The sequence below is a fragment of the Corapipo altera genome, unplaced genomic scaffold (genome assembly GCF_003945725.1).
Source record: "Corapipo altera isolate COAL_440 unplaced genomic scaffold, ASM394572v1 24b, whole genome shotgun sequence".
Taxonomy (NCBI): Eukaryota; Metazoa; Chordata; class Aves; order Passeriformes; family Pipridae; genus Corapipo; species Corapipo altera.
Window position 1 is genome coordinate 1,334,523 of NW_020884888.1, and position 19,064 is coordinate 1,353,586.

At 39.2% G+C, this 19,064-nt stretch overlaps 1 protein-coding gene across 6 annotated transcripts in view; it reads left to right on the forward strand.

Moving 5' to 3' along the window:
• The window catches only part of CARMIL1 (capping protein regulator and myosin 1 linker 1), a 193,694-nt gene that overhangs the window by 72,012 nt on the left and 102,618 nt on the right, over positions 1–19,064 (forward strand). For all 6 annotated transcript variants that reach the window (XM_027643918.1, XM_027643919.1, XM_027643922.1 and 3 more), the window contains exons 3-8: positions 7,844–7,894; positions 12,274–12,333; positions 14,539–14,660; positions 16,928–17,025; positions 17,376–17,446; positions 17,574–17,647. In XM_027643918.1, the coding sequence (XP_027499719.1) occupies positions 7,844–7,894; positions 12,274–12,333; positions 14,539–14,660; positions 16,928–17,025; positions 17,376–17,446; positions 17,574–17,647 (476 nt within the window). The remainder of the gene's footprint in view (positions 1–7,843; positions 7,895–12,273; positions 12,334–14,538; positions 14,661–16,927; positions 17,026–17,375; positions 17,447–17,573; positions 17,648–19,064) is intronic.

The window sequence follows — 19,064 nt, forward strand, 5'->3', positions numbered from 1 at the left end:
GAAACAGTGTCGTATGCAGCACACCAAAATGCTTTCAGTTGTAACTGCTGTCCATAAACACAAAAAGAAGCTCTGTGTAGGAAGAGGGAAGGTGTATGGATGTTCCTTATTATTAACACCATGGATAGGTAATGGGAGGGCTTTTTTAAACGATACCTGTATGCTCTTTTTTCTGATGGAGGGAAGAAGCACAAGAGCGTAAAAAATTTTTCTTGGAAAATGCTGGAGCCCAGGGCCTTTTGAAGTTGATGGAATGTTCTCAGCCGGTAATTTAGCCAAGTACTGGGGGACTAGAACATTGTAAAAGCCTGGTACATGGGGAAGGTATCCTGCTGAGGCACTTTGTGACCTGAATTGTGACAGTGAATCTGTGTAACAGCTGTATACAGATAAGAATGAAAGTGGGGAAAAAAATTTGAAATAAAGGTGTATTCACACTAATGTGCTAGTGACCTATTTATGTGGAATGTAGGTACAGAGCAGGAAAACCTCCTTTGGGGTGATACACCTCATTGATGAGTTACAAGTGAAGGTATGTGGTTGAACATGCACCCCTCCCGCTCCCGTCCTCTACCCTGACTGGGGTCAGCCCAGGCTGGGTCCAGTGCTGTGGGAGAGGACTTTGTGTTGTTGAAGTGCTGCTGCTTTCTGTTTCCTGTTTTCCTGACTGAGAGCAGGCTTAAGTATTGCAGTAGGTAGGTCTTCTGGTATTTAGTGCTTTACTTTTAAGTTTTTTTCTTGTTGGGAATTGCGTGGTTGTGAGCAGAATGACGAGGAAGTTTTGCAGTCCACAGGGGATTGTGATGGCTTTAGTGCACTGTATTGGATGTCTCTCACAATGTCATGAAACTCTGTTCTGTGACTGACTGTTTGGAAGTACAAGGGAGCCTTGTGCACATACGCAATAGATGTCTGCCCTTCCACAAGCAGCTCTGGTTAATGGAAATGATAAGATACAAAACTTTTGAGCGCAAAGTCTCTAAAGCAAGGGAGTCCCAGTCTGCACCACTGGTGATCAGGTCGCAATCTATTTCAAGTGACAGGAGTTGGCGGTTGGGGTGTCCACGGCTCCTGTTGCCGTCATTGGTAATATCTGACCAAAGGTGAATTTCTGTCTCAGTTTCTTCCGAAATCCCACCTTTACTGGAGTACCTGGGTTGTTTGCTCGTTGCAGACAGGGTTATAGCAGGTGTACATGTTTCTTTTTGCTTCAGGTGTTAAAGAAGCACAATTTGATTCATGTGTCTTTTGTAAACAGTTCGCAGTGCTAGAACACTGCTTGTAGGTGGTAGTAGAAGTGTTGTGAGTGCTGTCAGAGGAGCTAATGAACAAATTTGGTTTAGTCTGGAAATTCTGTCTTAATTTACTGATAAACCTCCAAGCTATGTTGTTTCTTCTCATACTTCAGAATTAGGACCTTTTTACTCAAAGCTTCTCTTTCAAGCTTTGTCACTTCATTTTGCCTTTTTGTTTTAGGCAAATCTCTGCGTGTCTGTGACTTGATTTTCATCAATTCTAAAATGAGGATAGTTTTCTCTTAACTGTCTTCTAGGCAGGGCTCGTTCATTGTTGCCTGTGAAGTAGAAACTGCTCTGGAGATTTGAACCGCTCTCCAATCCTAAATAAGCATTTCTGCTAAAAGGGTCCTGTAACTTAGACTGAAAGGGAAATTTGTGTGAAGCACTCCGTTGTGCCATCTTGTGGTGTCCCGTGTCTTGTTTGGTACATTAATATAAAGGTGCTTCTCTTCTCTTTAAACATAGCGGATTTATTGCCAGCTGTTTTGATATCTGAGCACACTTTTTTTGTAAAAAACCTCAACATTTCAACTAAAACCTATTCCCTATACCATCCTTTTCTGTCCAGAAATTGTGGAAATTGGTGACCCATAACAGATCAGGCTTGAGTTTTTAATGCAGTGTGATGGAAAGAAGGACCAGGGAAAAGCTGTGCTCTGCACAGCATGCCAGTGGCAGGCAGGCTTACACTCTGTCCATAGCTCCACTAAGGGGACCTTGCTGGGGCACCAGGAAGCAGTGGTTGACTTCAGGAATGATAATAGAGAAACATGCAACAGAGCAGACCTTCATGGGGATGGCTGATGTAGTTACTTGAACTGTAGAGCTTGTGCAGGAGAGAATTGTACTGATGCAAATAACAGCTCCTCTTACTGCTGCTGCTGGTCTGCTCTGGGATGTGTTTTGGTCTTTGGCTGGCCACACAGGCACCAGCCACTTAGGCAAGCCTGGGAATGTGTTCAACTTGGCTCAGTGAGGGAGAATTTTTTTTTAATGTGTGAATTGAAATACACTAACCCTTTCAAAAGGGATCTTCTCCAACTCCAAAGACTGTTTAAGTATTGGTGGATAAATAAGTAGACATTTGGAACAGGAGTGAATAAGGTTTGTCAATGAGTTTATCATAGATTACACTTTAAAAGTAACTGAAACCGAATGATCAGAGACAAATTCAACCTCAGACAACTGAGAGGGCTGTGTGGGTAAAAGTGGTGATGCTGCAAGCCCTCAGATTGGGGTTGAATTGGGCTGCTTTGCTGGTGTCAGCACTCTACAGAGAAACCCACCATATGCCAAGTGATGCCACCATTTCAAATGATGCAGCATACGTGTTTTCGTTGTGCCTGAGCTAATCAGCCCTCCAAAAAGCCCTTCAGGATGTCAGCTAGCCTCTTTGTGTAGGGAGACTCAGTGCTTTTAGCAGGAACTGCCTTGCTCAAAACCAGCTCTAATATCTCTAACATTGTTGAAAGGGGCCTTTTACCTAATCGAACTCCAGTTGCTTCAGGATGAAGCATTTACAACATCAGGAATGCAACCTGGGAAATGAATGGTCGATCTTATAGGGACTGAGAGAGACTGGATGCTCTAACATGTATTGATTCATCCGTATTTGAACAAAACAAAAACTGTATTAGTGCTACTGCTTTGCCTCGCATTACTGTGTGTACATTAGATATTGAATCAGCAGTAGCAATGGAAAGCTTATGATAGAAATCATAAAGCAACTAATAAGGGTGGAAACTTAAAAATGATGATGGTTTGGATAATAATGGTAATGAGTAATGATAAAAATAGGGATGGTATAACTAAGAGGTATATACAGAAAAGCAACTGTCTTCTGGTTTCAAGGCATTCTCAAAATGATGGCTATCTAAATCAGAAAATTTGTTCCAAATGTCTCCTTCCTCAAGTAAATTATAATGGAAGAGACTGAATCAATTTTTATGCTGACAAAATGGCAAATGCTGAGGGCAAAAGAAACTACAGTGGAAGGAAAGGTACAGAGAGTGTATTTTAAGAAGTAAAATTGAAGCAGTTGATGAAAAAAAGGACAGAGTTGGTTGTTGGGGGGGAGGGCTTTAAAGCGTATCAATCAGTTTTCAGCAAGAGGAAAATATTTGTTTAATCCATAATTTTTTTGAGATTTTAGGAGAGGGGAGTTTCAAAACATCTGTGGTAGTGAGTGGAGTGAGCATGGTGCAACTTCCCACGGCCTATGGAGTGCTGAGGTGGTTCCATTTTGTTTCATGTTTAGTCATGAAACCGTGTATGCTCACTGTGTTTTCCAGAGCTCTTTATTCCTGGGCATTTTAAGAAGGGTAGTAGTGTTTTTTAAAAGATTTTAATTTACTTATGAATTTGAAACTGCTTTGAATATAGATAAGGTGACTTGAGTTGCTGTGGTCTGTCTGGCAAAATGGATGCAATTAGCACAGAGCTGTGTTACTCTAATGATCTTCCCAAGAGTGACTGCCAGGTAGGGTGGCTGGGTTAACCCAGTGGAGCCCTGTTAATTTAACTTACAGTGCAAAAATGGATAGTAAGGCTAGGATTTGACAATAAATCACAAATGCTTCTGCATGTTTATGTTTTAGTGATATACTCACTGAGAATCTGTGTTCAAATTAGTTTTATTTACTGAAACAGATTATTTATTCTGGTAAATTGAAGACGACCTTGTAGGTCATGAGTCTCTGGAGAAATAATTTGCAGGGTAGGTTTTTGGTAAATGTTTCAAAATTTTAACTGGTTTCACGTACACTCTGAGCAGTGTAGGGAGCGTTACGGAATTTAGAATGATAAAAACATTAAGAAATCATCAACTCGGGTGTATGTGTGTGAGTTGGAGTAATTTAAAATTCAAATCATAATCCTATTTTATGCTTAAAAAAGGCAGAGTAGGAAGACAGACTAAAGCTGCTGTTAACTAAATATAATTCTCTTTTATCATCCCTTCCATGGAGCAACAGCCAGGTTGTGTACCCTGTATAAAATCTGCCTGGATGTGCTTGCTGCCGTCATATCAGTACTTGCAAACCTTTTGGCTTACATGTGTGTTAAAGCGTGAATCAGCTCCTAAGTGTCTTTCTTTACCCTGCATGTGTTTATCTTTTGATGGGATCTTTTAACATTATTAATGATTGAATATGACTTGCGACCAAACAAAATGGTTATGGAGGAGCGGGGCTGTGACGCATTACGTGGAACAAGTCAGATCATTTTCTTATCAGATGATAAAGTGAATTATACACTGCTGACCTTCCTGATAGCTTGTGAGCCAAGGGAGTGCTTTGTTCAGGGTTGTCCCCAGAATTACGGAGTCTGCTCCTCCGTCTCTGGTTTTCAAAGTGCCTTGGATCATGAAGCTTCTCCTGTACTCAAGGTTCTCCCGGTGCAAAAAGAATGTAACAGTGGCAGAACCTTCTCAGTAGAGATGCTTAAGGATTGCTAGAGAGTAATAGTGGCTACTTCTGCTTTTAGTTTCTTTGTATGAAGAAGTTAAATCCTCCAAGAAATCTAGATGCTTCTGAAAGCCCTAGATAATTGTGCAATTAAGCACACACTTGTTATTCATGTCAGATGAATGCACAGAGACCTGGGTCTTCCTTCACAAAAATAACTCACTTCTTAAAAGGGGACTTGAGCTGACAAGTGTGAAAACACCTCTGGTGCCTCTGCCTTTGGTGACAGCATGGTATGTCATAAGCAAAGGCATAGAGTGATACGTTGGTTTAGGTAGTCTTGCCCTTGCAAGTACTAACAACCATGCAGAATCCTATTGACAAAGGCATGGGTGAACCGGTATCTTAATGACCATCATCTGTTTATGCATTGCAACCTTATTGAGGAGAAGGAGGTCACGGAAAACCGTTCATATTTCACAGCTTATTCAGCAAGTCTCAAGTTGAATCGGGGTGCAGACTACTTTGTTTCTAAACATGAACAAAAACGGTGATGTTAAAATGCAGATGTCGCATAATATTTAAAAAAATAGAAAAAAAATCAGAAAGCAGTAAACTAAAGCTGATCCTCTCAAGGGTCGTGGTACATACTCATGGATTTTAGGAGCTAAAATTGTGAAAAAAAGCAAAGGCTCCTCTTAGCCAATTCTACCATTGTAAAAAAACCATAATAAATAAATAAATAATAATTTTAAAAATCTAGGCCTGCTGTTTTCAAAATGGGCTATTAACTTTGCAGTAGTAATTGACCTTGTCTTCAATTGCTTTTATGTGAAAATCAAACTGTTACTTGTTTGTGACAGTCTCAACTGTGAAAACTGTAGAAACCTTTGTGTTATGGGATTAGAGGGCTCAGGCTTTTTTTTGTACCATTTTATTGCTCAAGGTTAGCTCTTTACCTGCTGAGTGGAGAGTATAATCTTACAGCAGTCCTCTCCTTTGTATATAAATGCATCTTAAGGTAAGTGGGTATTTCAGCTTTGTTGGTTTTAGAAAGATCACTTTGGGATCATTAATACATCTACCACAAGAATATATACTGACATGTGCTCTGTTGGAAATGCTTTTCCAATATAATTCTGTTAGAGCCTTCTGGTTACCTGGTTTGCATTTAACTTCGTTATCTGGACTGCTCATGTGTACTGTAATCATGTTAAATCGACCCTGTCAATGCTCGTAAAGTAGCTTGAACCCAAATATGCAAGCAAATGTTTTATAACAAGACTGTGTCATGATTTTCCTGCAACCAGCTGTCCCACTGTGGTGGCATACACACGAACACTGATCTCTCTAATGTTGTAGACCACTACCTAGAAGGTAAATATTGAAAGCAGTTCGTCAAAAGGTGTCCTTTTCTCTGACTGTCTCACTTGTGCACCTGAGATGTGGTGACCAGAAGCAGGAGAAACTGTTTGCAACTGCTCTGCTGGCTGCCCTGGAGCGATGTTTTTGGTGATACCAGTGCAAGGAGGGTGCCTGATCACCTACCCCTCTTCAGAGCTGAGCAGCTTGTTTGTGGGTGGGTTTGTGAGTGAGTCTGTGAATAAGAGGGGCACTCTTCCTGATAGTGAAGCTATTTTGTGAGCACATAGGGGTGTGATCTTCCCCAGAGGGTCCAAGGAGAACGGTGTGCACCAGCTGTGAGTATCTATCCTGAGGAGGTGGATGAGGGAGGGGAAAGATAAGGTTTTAATAGTATGAGAGATAGCCACTGTCAGGCTCAACTGTGGTTGTGCAGTGAAAAAAACCCTCAGGTAGGCCCTTCCCCTTTCTTCTCTTTGTGTGGGATTGTAGAAGACATACTTGGGATGGGTACAGCTAAGAGGAAAGCAGAAGAGATTCTTTCTCCCCCACATGTGAGCAAGAAGATGAGACAGGTCTGTCTGACAGGGCCTGGACTGTGCCAGGCAGCATAAGGGGGCTTCAGTGTAGGGCTTAGCCTTACAGTAGGTATTGGTTGTTTTACAGTGGTTTGGCTCTACATCAGTGGTAACCAGAACACCAGGTATAATCACGTCAACCCTGAGACAATCTACTAATATCCGACATTGGTACAGAATTTGTGCTTTTAAGTTTTACCAAGGTGTGATTCAGCTGAGATACTAAAGCTGAAATCCAACCTTTGAAGTGTTTGAACAGTGTTCAGAGCTAGCTGCTGGCTTGCCCTCTCAAGCTAGTTCTCCCTCTCTGAGCGAGGAACACGTTTTTTGTCAACCTGATCACCTGATGCTGGATGCTTACTGAGCAGAGCTGAGTTCAGGAGGTCCTAGCTGTGTAAAAGCTCTGCACATGCTGTGGGATTTTGATGCAGCATTCAAATCGAGTTTGTTTCTTTTTTTCTTTTTTTCTGGAAAAAGATGTAACCAACAGTACATAATTCTGTAGGCAGGTGAATCAACAAAGAGTACTGTAGTTTTGCCATATGAGTCATCCCTTTTGCAAAGTGTAAAATCTGTGAGTGGGATGTGCTCCTGGAGATTGGAGGGATATCATATAGAATCGTTATATTTTGATTGGCAGTAGCTTCCAAAATACAAGTTTTGCTGTGTTTTCTTACCAGAGTTACTGGTCTCACTAGTCTAACTGCGTTTTCGCTGGATAAAAAATGAGGGTGGTATCAATAAGAAATCTTTGTATTCTTGCTCTAGAAATGTACCAAATGTGTCGAAAAGAAAATGTTTGCTTACGGTTTCTTACATCACCAATAATATCATGTTGTGTAATTTTTTACATTTAAGGACATCCTGTGTTCCTGGTAGGACTTCTTATCCTTCTTTCTTTTTAAAATATCACTAAGATTGCTATTACATGTTCTTGAGAGATTGATTAAACAAATTTCTTCAGTTCAATGGTATGCTAACTAGCTTGTAGCTGATCAGATTGCTGAAGTCTCTTCATTGTGGTCTACTGGATCTGATTGCAGTTTTGCTTCCTTCAGTGTATGACAGCAAAGGGAGTCTATACTCAGTCTGCTAGAGGCTTTTTGCCTCTGGTTTCAGGATTTTCCTGGAAAAGAATCTTTAATAATATTAAATATTTCTTACAAATTCTGTTCTTTTTTTTTTTTTTTTTTTTCAATAGGTGTTGGCGTCATGTCGGGCATTTCTTTTAACATCTCGGATTCCCACCAAGGTAAAATCACTGTGCTTCTGTAACTATTCTGAGATTTTAGATACAAATGTAAGCTACATAAACTAAGTAGCAAAAATTTAGCATATTTTAGTTATACTGGTACATCTGTTTAAAAAAAAAACCATAATTGAGGGATGATAAGTTGCATGGTCTTGAGTTAGAGTGATGCTTCCATTAGTGCATGCCTTAAATGAATTTGTCAATACATACATATATATATATGTATATATATATATACCATTTCAGAGGAATTTTAACTTCTAGAAATGCAGGTGGCTGAAGAGTTATGTTGTAAACTCCAGCCTGAAGAACTGTGAAATGAGCCTGATTATCTTTATAGAGGGACAGTTTATGTGCAAACAAGCTGATGGCATTATTCCCTCTGGTGTTTGTAGTGTCAAATTAGGATTATATTTGATTTTGAGGTAGAAACTGTGTTGAGTTTTATTAAATTCTGTTGTTTTCTAATGATTTCCATTCATTTTGAAAAGCATCTTGGCAACCTGCCTTGCCAATGCTGGTGAATTATTTTTGCTATGCCTGTGACAATTTGTAATGATTGTTGTAGCAGAGAAAGATAATTTCCATATAAATAAAAGTGAGTGATGTGGAAGAACATCTCTTGTCCAACTTGGAATCAGTGAATGGGGACTTGGCACATGTCCTGTTTTGTTGTATTTTACACATAAGTGTTTGAGTATATATATACTTTATAGAAAAAACAGAATCAATAAATTAAATGATTGATACCAGATTTTCAGTTATGGCCACTGATAAATGTGACTGTCCCTACCTATAATTTGAAGATGCTGACTGACAGGTAGGGTGACTGTAGCTTGAATTTCTGCTGAAACTTATTTTCCTCAGTTGATCACTCTGTCCCTGCAGCACAGATATCTCTGGTTGGTTGTCTGTTGGCTTTTGGATCACTGCAGTTTTCAGCCAGGGCTTTTTAAGGCAAGGTTTGGTGACTACTTGCATGGAAACATAGATGCAGTTAATGAACAGCTCAGGCATCAGTGCAGTGGCATCATGATAGACAAGTGGTGATCACGATCTTGTTAAACGATAGCAAAGCCATTGTAATTAATCAAAAAACTCTTGAAGGCTGGGGCTTGGAATACTAAGTGATAACTCTAGGTCTGGTTTAGCGTTTCAGACAGCTCTGAGAACTCCTTTTATTAAATAGATTTACATTGTTGAAAAACTTGTTTTAGTTTTCATGAAAATCTAGAATATGTATTCTGTACTTCTATTGAAGTGCGACTCTAGGGATAGAAGGAAGATGATGAGAAACTGTGCTTATGATTTATATTTCATTAAACTTTGTACATCCGAACAGCTGTTAGGATGGTTGAAAATGCATTTCTACCGGGGTTAGTGAAACTTATTGAATTTACTAATGTCTGTAGTATTTTTAAAAGCTGCTCAGAAGCTTTCTGAGCCCGATAGCTTCCATGTAACTGTCAGGCAGTAACTCCTAGAAAGACAACTGAGAACATTGAGCAAAGACACATTATTTCTTTCACAAAGTTAAGGGGGGAACCTCTCACAAAATTATGTATGCCAAGTGATGACTGGTTCTGACTGACTGTTATTGCTACATTCAATTCCAAACTTCACTTTTCCGTAAACAATGATGTTGAGATGTATCTACTAAACAAGGATCAAGATTAAGAGTTGGTTAACTACAATATCAGCTAACATCATTACCCTTAGAACAAAGATACTACAATAACTGCCTCTTAACTTCACACTCGGACCCAATCAGTTCATTCCCACTAATCTAGATGGACTGATAGGGAAGGAAGGGCAGTATTCTTGCTAGAGTCCATATAAAACATAATTGCAACATTAGTAAATGTTGGGTGTGTTATCAAACACACAAATAAGTGTATGAAATATTTATGAGAGTATAATTCAGATTTGCGAATGTATTCCTAGAGCAACTTTCATTAAGTTTTGGTTGAAAAAATTGAACGCTGTGAAATTAGCTGTCTAGGTAACTGAAGGGTTCCTAAACGAGAGGCATGCATAACCTTTTAAGAGGATTTTTAAACCATATAATTTTCAGTAATAAATGAGATTATGCTTTTTAAAACCTTGTAAAAATTGTTTCTTAGTTTGAGGTAGAAGATGTTTAGAATGTGTTCTATGTTTTTGCTGCGAAACAAAGACTGTAAAATCATATTTTTGAGTTAGAAAAATGAACCAAAGATGAACTATAGAGATATTGCCATGTTTCCTGGTATTTGTTAATTCTAGTCAAGAGGATTTTTGCAAACTGAATTTTTGAGTCTGGGTCTGTGTAAACTTTTCTCAGCAATAGAAATGTATTTTTGATTGTGTGTACATATGTATATGTTGGCACATACAAAATACATTATCAAAAGAAGAAATTTCAATCTGATAGGTAAATAATTTTCAGAATATGAAGGATTTCAATCACAGAAACTTTCCCCGTAAAATTTCATTGTGATTTAGGTAAACAAATGTCGGATAATCTCATATGTTTGATTAATTTGACTAGCACTGGAGAAAAAGAGCTTTTCACTTCTCTATCTGTAGTCTAGCTTACTCCAATAGCCAACAAGAGCTGCTACAGATTTTTTGGTGGTGTTTTGTTTGTTTGTTTGTTTTTATTTGGTTTTGTTTGATTTTGGGGGGGGATTTTTTTCATGGGGGGGAGTTGTTTACTTTTTTTGTTTGGTTGGTTGGTTGGTTTTGGTTTTGTTTTTTTTTTGTTCTTGTTTGGTTTTCTTTTTCTTTCTGGCCTGAGCAAACTGCACAGGGTCATGTCATCACAAAAGATTGCCAGTGTTAGCTTAGAAATAAAGCACTGAAGAGAAGTGAATGCCTTTACCCATGGGAAAATGCAAGGTGTTGGTATGGACTCTGGGAAGATGCTTGTGCTGGTTCTTCCTCTCCTGCCTCAGTTCCCTGTGCTTCCCTGCATTGTAACCAGATGCAGTGACACCCCTGAAACTGCCTGTGTGCTGTGGATGCTACCCCTGCAGCAGAATGTGTGAAATGAAGCACATGAAGTCTCAAAAACTTCAGAGTAAGGTTTGGTCACTAAACTAGGTTTTTGGTGGAAGGTGAACTTTGCACAGAAACGGGAGGGGTGCTTATATCTTCCGATGCTGCCAAATTATGAAGGCGACTGCAGGGGTCAGAAAATAGACAACAAACAGCAAAGAGACAATAGTAACAAAAGTTTTCTGGAAAGCTTTTTGCTGGTTGTTGTGGTTGAAAACTATATCCTCTGTTCCTGTCTTCCTGATGTGCTTTTGCAGCCTTTACACGGAGGGAGTCTTGAGAGCTGCATCTGGGTTCTGAGCACCTCAGTAGTCATTCAGGGTTGACTTTTTAAAAGATTGTCACAAATACAGAAATAGAATAATACGGTGTTTGCCAGTTAGCCTGGGAGTACCCTGACTGTGAACCTAGGATAAGACAAAGTACAGGAAACTGTGCAATTTAGACAGACTGCTCGGTTACAATGAATGACTGCTCTGTTACAATGGTTTTAATGATAACTAAAGGGAAATGACCAGGGCTAATGTCTTGCCCTGTAGTTATGACTCAGTCCAAGAGGTTTGTTTCTTTCTGTATATCTCAGCTGTCAAGATGTTTGTCTACACAGTTGTGAATTCAGACCTTAGCACACTCCCTGCAGCCCTAGTGTTGTCCTTGAAAAAGAATTCCCCATCTTCTTTTAAGCTTCCATTTGGATTCAGTATGTTCTTCCCTGCCTGTTCTGACTGTTGTCCAAATACCCCACTCAGACAAAGCTAATGTATTGCTTCCTCTCATACTTAAGATACTCTAAAGCAGTCTCGAGCATTTATGTGTTTATATCTGTATCAATCTAGTTATATACAGTATTTTTTATTCTCATACATATATATATAATTGTGTGTGTCCCTTCAGCTTCTGTGCAGTAAAATTTTTCACATCTGTGATCAGTGTAACTAATGAAAGAATAATTGTGAAGCTGTAAGGATTGTAATTAACGATTATTCAGTCACAGGAGTACACATCAGTAGGGTATTGTATTAATGATGCTTTTTATAGTAACATTTTGCCATAAAATTTATGATATGCTTACGTGCTTATAGCTTGCAGTAAAATGCCCAGTATGGTATTCCTATAACCTCTGATAATGATTTGAACCTGTAACAAGTAAATGTAAGTATTCTTTTAGTGAAAAATGTGATCAGATAAGATATTAAAAAATATTTAGTGTCAGTTACAGAAACTGATGTCAAATACCAGTAGCCTTGCTCAAGGTTTTCTTAACCTCACTGAGAAACGTAAGTGCTCTTTAAAATAAGATGATGTTTGCACTAATGTGGTGTTTTCTTTTTTAACTACAGTTAGAACTAACTTTCAGCTACTTGGAAATCCAGGGAGTAACTTCCAGTAAACCAGGTCAGGTGAGTGTATTCTAGATAAAAGATACTTGTTTACTCATTGCCAAATATGTTCCAATCTAGGAGGTAATACTCTAACATGCAGATGTCCCCGTCCACTGAGCGCACTGTGCATTTGCATTCTTGTATTCATGCTGCTCCAAAGTCTTAACAATAATGATAAGAATTTAAAGAGTCAGTTTTAGGAATGTGTCATGCAGGTGGTATGGTGATAAGAAATTGGTTTTTTCCTAATTCAGTATGGTACAAGTTTTCATTTGTATTACAAGTGGATATTTTTCTCAGAAGTGATAAAGCAATGGTGGCTGGTATGCAGTAATCACCACACAAACTGCAATGGCTTCTCTGGTGTATACCTTTATGGGCAAGCCAAAAGCTACCGCTTACATCGCAGGCAGAAATGCTCTTCTTTCAACTATTCTTAGTGCCGTTACTCTTTACAACACAAAATATATTTGACAGCAAGTTATGTGCCCAAAAAAGTGAATGTCAAAAAGGTGCTGAAAAGAAGAATGCCTTTAAAGTAGTTTTAATTCATAATATGAACATATTGTCAAGATTTGGCAGTTCAATTGTATCAAAGTCTTCATGTGTTTCATGTGTGTTTGACTTTTAAAGGGCTTTTTAAGAATAGGAGTGCCTGAGACACTATTTGAACTCTGAAAAGCTCTCATTGTATTAATATGTCATCTCTTTAACCTGACTTTTGAAACTGTCCTTAAAGGAGGGGAAAAAAAGGTCCAGGTGTTTTAAAAGGGAGACATTTACTAAATTCTATGGTTTTGTGGCTTTTTTTATTCAAGGTTCTAAAATGTCAGGGTTGCTATTGCTAATTATTCTTGGAGGCATAGACAGTCACTGTTGTAGCAGACTTTATAAGAGATTATGAGCAACCTCACTGAGCATACATATCTTCCTAAAATATTTTTTAAGGTATTTCATATTTACATTCATTTGTGTTTTAAATGAGTAAGGTTTATAGCTGAAGGCAGATGGAGTCCTAGATTATTGTTCGCAGGGCAAACGCTATTGTTGCAGTTTTCCTGCAAACAGCATGTTACAACCATGATGCAGAAGGATGTAGTTTTTTGCTAGGGGTCTTGCAGAAAGCCACGATAAGATAAGTGAACAAATGGACAGAGTAATATAAGAAAATGTTATGTTAATATTGATAAATAACAGTAGTAAATTGCCCACTCATTCATCATCAGGGAGTGATGGCAACAAGTTCAGAAATGAATTGAATTGGTTGTAAAAGGTGTGAAGATTCTCAGTGTGCTTTGGGGAAATACAGCCTCTTCTAGGATTATCCTGGTGGTGACCCTAGACATGAACTGGGAACAAAAAGAGCCCTGGGAACCGGTTTCAATAAAAACCAGTTCTCTGTAGCATACTACACAGTGTCTCCTCTCCTACTGTCTGTCTGTACTTATTTATTCCTAATGTTGCTTTCTTACTGTGCGAGCATAGCTCCTCATCTAAAAGAGCGTATGACTTGGGCTGTGTTAACTATTCACATTGGAGAAAACAGAAACATTACGTTGCTTCCTGCAATGCAACCAAAAGCAGCAGCAGACGTGATGTGTCAGTCATACCGTAATCCGATTTGTTTCTGAACAGTCAATATCTAACAGAGACAGGTTGCAAACGGCTTTGTTTTCCCCCCTTGCTGAAGCACTTGTCCCCCAGACATGCTGTGACATTGTCTGAGTTACTGCTTGAAACAATGTATCAACACAGCATTTTCTTGGAGGGCATACAACAAAGCATTAGAGCTTTTCCAGAGGATCACAGCCATTAAAGACTTTTACTTTTTGCTAAAGGAAACAGGCACCCTGCTCATTCAGTAGTTTCCTGTCAGGCTGTGCTTGCTTCTCCTGGTGTTCTGGGACGTGTTTCAAATGAGGACAATGCTGTGAAAAGTTCTTGGTTTTCGAAGTGTCAGCTGAGGTCAAGATCCTTTGAAAATTGTATTCCCGTGGGAAGCAGGGCACTCTTAGAAAAAGCAAAGTTTGAGTATGGGGGTCTTGTACATTCAAGAACAACTTTTAGAAACTTTACCTGAAGCATTGCTGTGTCACGTCTTAAAGAATAACAGATTCCTACCAGCAGGCAAAGCATTCAGCTGGCATTCAAAATACTCCCCTTTTTAAATGGATGTGAATTATATGGCACCCAGTTCTCGCCCTCTTGCACTCCTGTTTATAGTTGATTATGGAAACTGAGAAATGCAGCATCTCCATGAAGATGGCGTCTTCAGAGGATGTGAACGAGGTGCTGGCACACATTGGGACCTGCCTCAGGAAGATATTCCCTGGACTCTCACCAGTGTAAGTATTTTTTAGGGCACCTCTACTGGGAACAGATTGTGCGGAAACGGTGACAAACCACCTCTTCTTATCCACTGATCTCTCCACCCTGACCTCAGAAATGCACTGAGGATAGGAGAAACAGCTTGAGGCAAGCAGTAAGCTTTTGTCCAGGTATATGGCAGAACCAGCAGACAGTGCAGAGCACAGGTAGACCATGTGTGGTCTTCTAGGGTCGTAAGTGCCTTTGGTTTGAAGGGGACTGCAAGTATTTGAAGTCTTCAGGTTTTTTTACGTTGTTGCCTCTCTAGCCTCAGGTTCTGTCTTTTTGTTGTAACTTGCTCCCTTTTGGTTCATTTTATTCCCCTCTCCCCCCTTCCCCCCGAAGTAAAATCAGATTTGGGAGAAGAGTAAATTCCATTTACTTTCAGTGTTTGTGAAACAACACACATGATTGTGAACCTAGTTAACCTAGTTCTTCAAAACAGAGCCCTGGGCAGTCTTGCTCATGCCTTTTGTTTTCTCTCTTACCTGTGCCTGAATTTTATTGCCTTGCAGCAATTTTCAGTACTTTTTCTTTATTTTTTTTTCTTTCTTCTCTGTGTTATTGCCTCATCTTCTTCGCTCTCACCAGATCATGGAGCTCTGCTTTATTCTCTTCAGCTCCTGGTTTTCAGCATTAGTAGAGAAAATGGGCTGTGGAAAAGACTTCATCCAGACATGTTGATTTTTATAAGTGAACTTCAGTAACAGACTTTTGATGTGAATGGTCAGGCTAAACTGACATGTTTTATTCTGGGTGCATGTATTTATTATTCACCTTTCCTGTAGGTGATGTAGGAAATCAAGTTCCTAGATTCTGGATGGCAGGTGTTTTTTTGTTTTGTTTTGGAGGTTTTGTTTGGTTTGGGTTTTGTGGTTTTGTTGGGGGCTTTGTTTGTTGTTTTTTCTTGTATTTGTTTTTGTTCGGTTTTGGGGTTTGCCGGTTTTCCTCTCTGGCAGTGTTATTAACTGCCTTAGTAGAGATTGAGCTCTTCCTTCAAAGAGCCTGCGTCCAACTGATCAGGTTTGCTATAAAACCTCAGTAATGCTGTGAGACATGCAGGCAGAAAGAGGAAAGAGGGCTGGGAGGTTACATGTGTTTGTCGGAGTGTTTATGAAGGCCTTGAGCTTTCTACATGTTTTCTGTGTGCTTTCTTGAGAACTTTGCTGAAGCATTTGGGGGAAAGTGGTTTCTCCTGTTAATATCACTTATTAATTCTCTTCTGCTCCACCCCCACCCCCTCAGACCCTGTCCTCCTTTATGGAATTCTGCAGTTTATGAGGCAGTTTTGTCATTCAGAAGAACAGATAATTTTATTTCTTGAAAGGCAGGAAGGGATTGTGTTTCTTTTTTGTCTAGGCAGGAAGAATACTACCAAATTACGAAGATTGGAGCTGGTTATCAACAGTGTAGCCTAGAGGCCAGATGTAGTGGCTCAGCTGTTTGCATCATGGTGCTTTTCCTGCATCAAAGCAGTGTATATGCAGCAGTGGTTTCTTCATGGCTAGGCTTCACGAACGAAGATTTGGGAAAGGCTCTACCCACGTTTGTTGCAAGCGCTTTGGTGGCTAAAAAGGCCAATACGAGACAGGCATGTCCAATTGCAAAAGGCACAGCAGAAAGACTCCTTAGGTGGTATATTCTACAAGGCAAAATTCTTTCTGCGTTGTCTTTTCTCCTCAAGAGTGATCCTGCGTGCTTTCTCAAAGGCATCAACAGCGTTATAGATGGTGCGTCTCCAGACCTCCTGATTGGAGACCAGAGTAGGCCAGATATGATGATCAATATGGCCAAGGCTGAGATGTTGTTTCAGGGAGTCCTTGTATCTTCTCTTTGGGGCTCCTCTCTTGCGGCAGCCGGTGGCAAGTTCACCATAAAGCAAGATCTTAGGTAGGTGGTGGGGCAATGATTAATACCATGTCTCTCCCCTGTTTTGGCCATCCTAGAGTTAGATGAGGGCTACAGGTCTCCTTAGTGTGAGTGATCCTGTCGTACAAAAGGGCTTAGTTGCTCCAGTAGTCACAGGGTTAATCAAAAGAGAGAGAGAGAGAAAGAGAGAAGAGACAAATAAATGTCAGTCCTGCTGGGCTGCATAATGGTGCGTGTGACTTTTAGGTAGGAAAGTGAGTAATGGTAATTCTTCCTGTACACTCATTTAAAAATATCCTTAAAATAAAAAAGATTTATGTGCTTGAAAAAACTCTCAAAGCCATGAATGATGTTTTTCCCCCTCTTTTGCATCTAGGAGGATTATGAAAAAAGTAACTCTGGAGCCTTCAGAAAGACTGGCTAATCTCCAGGCCCTGTGGGACAGTCAGACAGTGACAGAACTTGGACCTTGTGGTGAGAATTAATTTAAATGCTCAAATATAAAAAGGCTGGAATTGCAGTGTAAGGAAGTTTAATTCTATTTTTGACAGAAGTTTGTAAAGGTGTAATTAGTTTTAAGGTGTAATTAGTATGAAGCAGACTTCTGATTGGTAGGTGAAGGCACTATATTAAGCTTTCTTGCAACTTACCAGGCAAAGATAGGGTAGTCTCAGTTTCTTTCATAAACACAATGGACACTCTTCTGAGAAAAAAAGAGAGTGAGTTTTGAAAAATTGGATCTTTAAGTATTAAACTATCCTTTTTGGTGTATGCTTGTTTGCTTGTTTTACTATTATGTTAAATACTCTCTTGGGTTGTTGTAGGAGGCTTTTCGCAGATGTATGCTTGTGTTTGTGATTGGCTTGGATTTCCTTACAGAGAAGAAGTACAGTGGGTAAGTACATGTCTTGTTCTGAAGCCCTTTTCAGCTAACTGTACAAATGATGAATGAACAGGTAAATTATAGTGCTTGAAAAAAACCCACTTCCGTAAAGACATATTTGATGATGTATTTTTAACAGGATGTCGATACAATTTACCTGACACAAGATACCAGAGAGTTGAATTTGCAAGACTTCAGCCACCTTGACCACAGGTAAACCATATATAGTAATAGTGATAATATTGATAAAGTGGGATGGTCCCATAGCTGTTACTGGAATGTGTAGACCTGTGAAATGACCATTAGCATTTTTAGTTTTTGAAACAAAGTTGCTGTTTTTTGCGTAAGAGCCCTATGGAAACCACATTTCATTCAGGTGGCTGAGAAGATAAACATATTTTCTTACTGGAAGCACTCCAAAAAGTTAGCAGATAGATACTTTTCCTGTGATGGCGGATGTAAGAGCTCAAATTCAGCAGATAAAACATGCAGCTACATCTGGTGGGCAAAGCAAAAAAGGAAATTATACAGTCTTTACTTATGCAGAATCTTTTTCTCATGGTGTACACAGTAAAGGAAATTAGTTTTTGTCAACAAGTCAGTAGAGGGTTTAAGTCATTCAGCTGAATTCCAGCCAGTAGTCTCTTCACTTATAATAGATGGTATCAAAAATGTGTACTTCCAGAAAGAAACTAATTGAGGGTAATTTTATCAGGAGATGCTGAAACTAGCTAAGTGTTGTATTTAGTTTACTGAATTTAACTGGCTCAGAAAATTGGATTCTAATTTTCTGAATCTGAAGATATTACAAGTAGGAGAAAACGGGAGGGATTCTTAACTAAAATCCATCATTATTCAAGGAAAATTACAAATGTAAGAAACTGTAAATAAGATAAAGCATTTGTTTCTTTGGGAAAGACCCATGAAAGAATTAAGAAGCTGTCAGAGGTACGATGTTAGAATATGATAATAGGCAGGCTGAACTTGTTGGTAGGTAAGTAAGAGTATTTTGCGACAGCATTCTTTGCAGCTTTAAGCTATCTAGTATGTAAATTTGCAAAATATCCCATTCAAATACTTACTCAGCTTCTGTGATGGGTTTTCATAGTCTGCACTGCATCCCATGGCAAAGTTATGAGCAGTACCTGTGTTGACTAACAGCAGTAACTCGAACAAGGCTACAAGGCTGCAACTAGTGCATGACGGATGTAGCCAAAGACTCTTTCTTTGGTTAAGCCTTGCTGAAAAAAGATAAGGGGAGGAATACTATTCAGCAGAAGGAAATGTGGGACAAGAATTTAAGAATGCTTTAAACATAATTATTGCAAGTTGGAAGCGCTGAGGAGACTGTGGGCATTCTCAAGAAAGGGACTTACTGAGCTTCAATCGAAATTAAATATTTTAACAATTTATGTGGAGTGAAAAGTATTACTTGCTAGGAGAAGTAGATTGAAGTGTTTTGAATATTTAGAGTATCTCAGCTGGTTCAAATGAGTTTGGCTTTTGGAAAGTGAAATGATGGGTCAGTTGCTTTACAAAAGCTTTTTGTTGAAGTATACCTTACTAAATTGATGTCACTGAAGAAACGTATTTGTGTTGTTAAGAAATGTCTTTATTAAATGTCTCATGA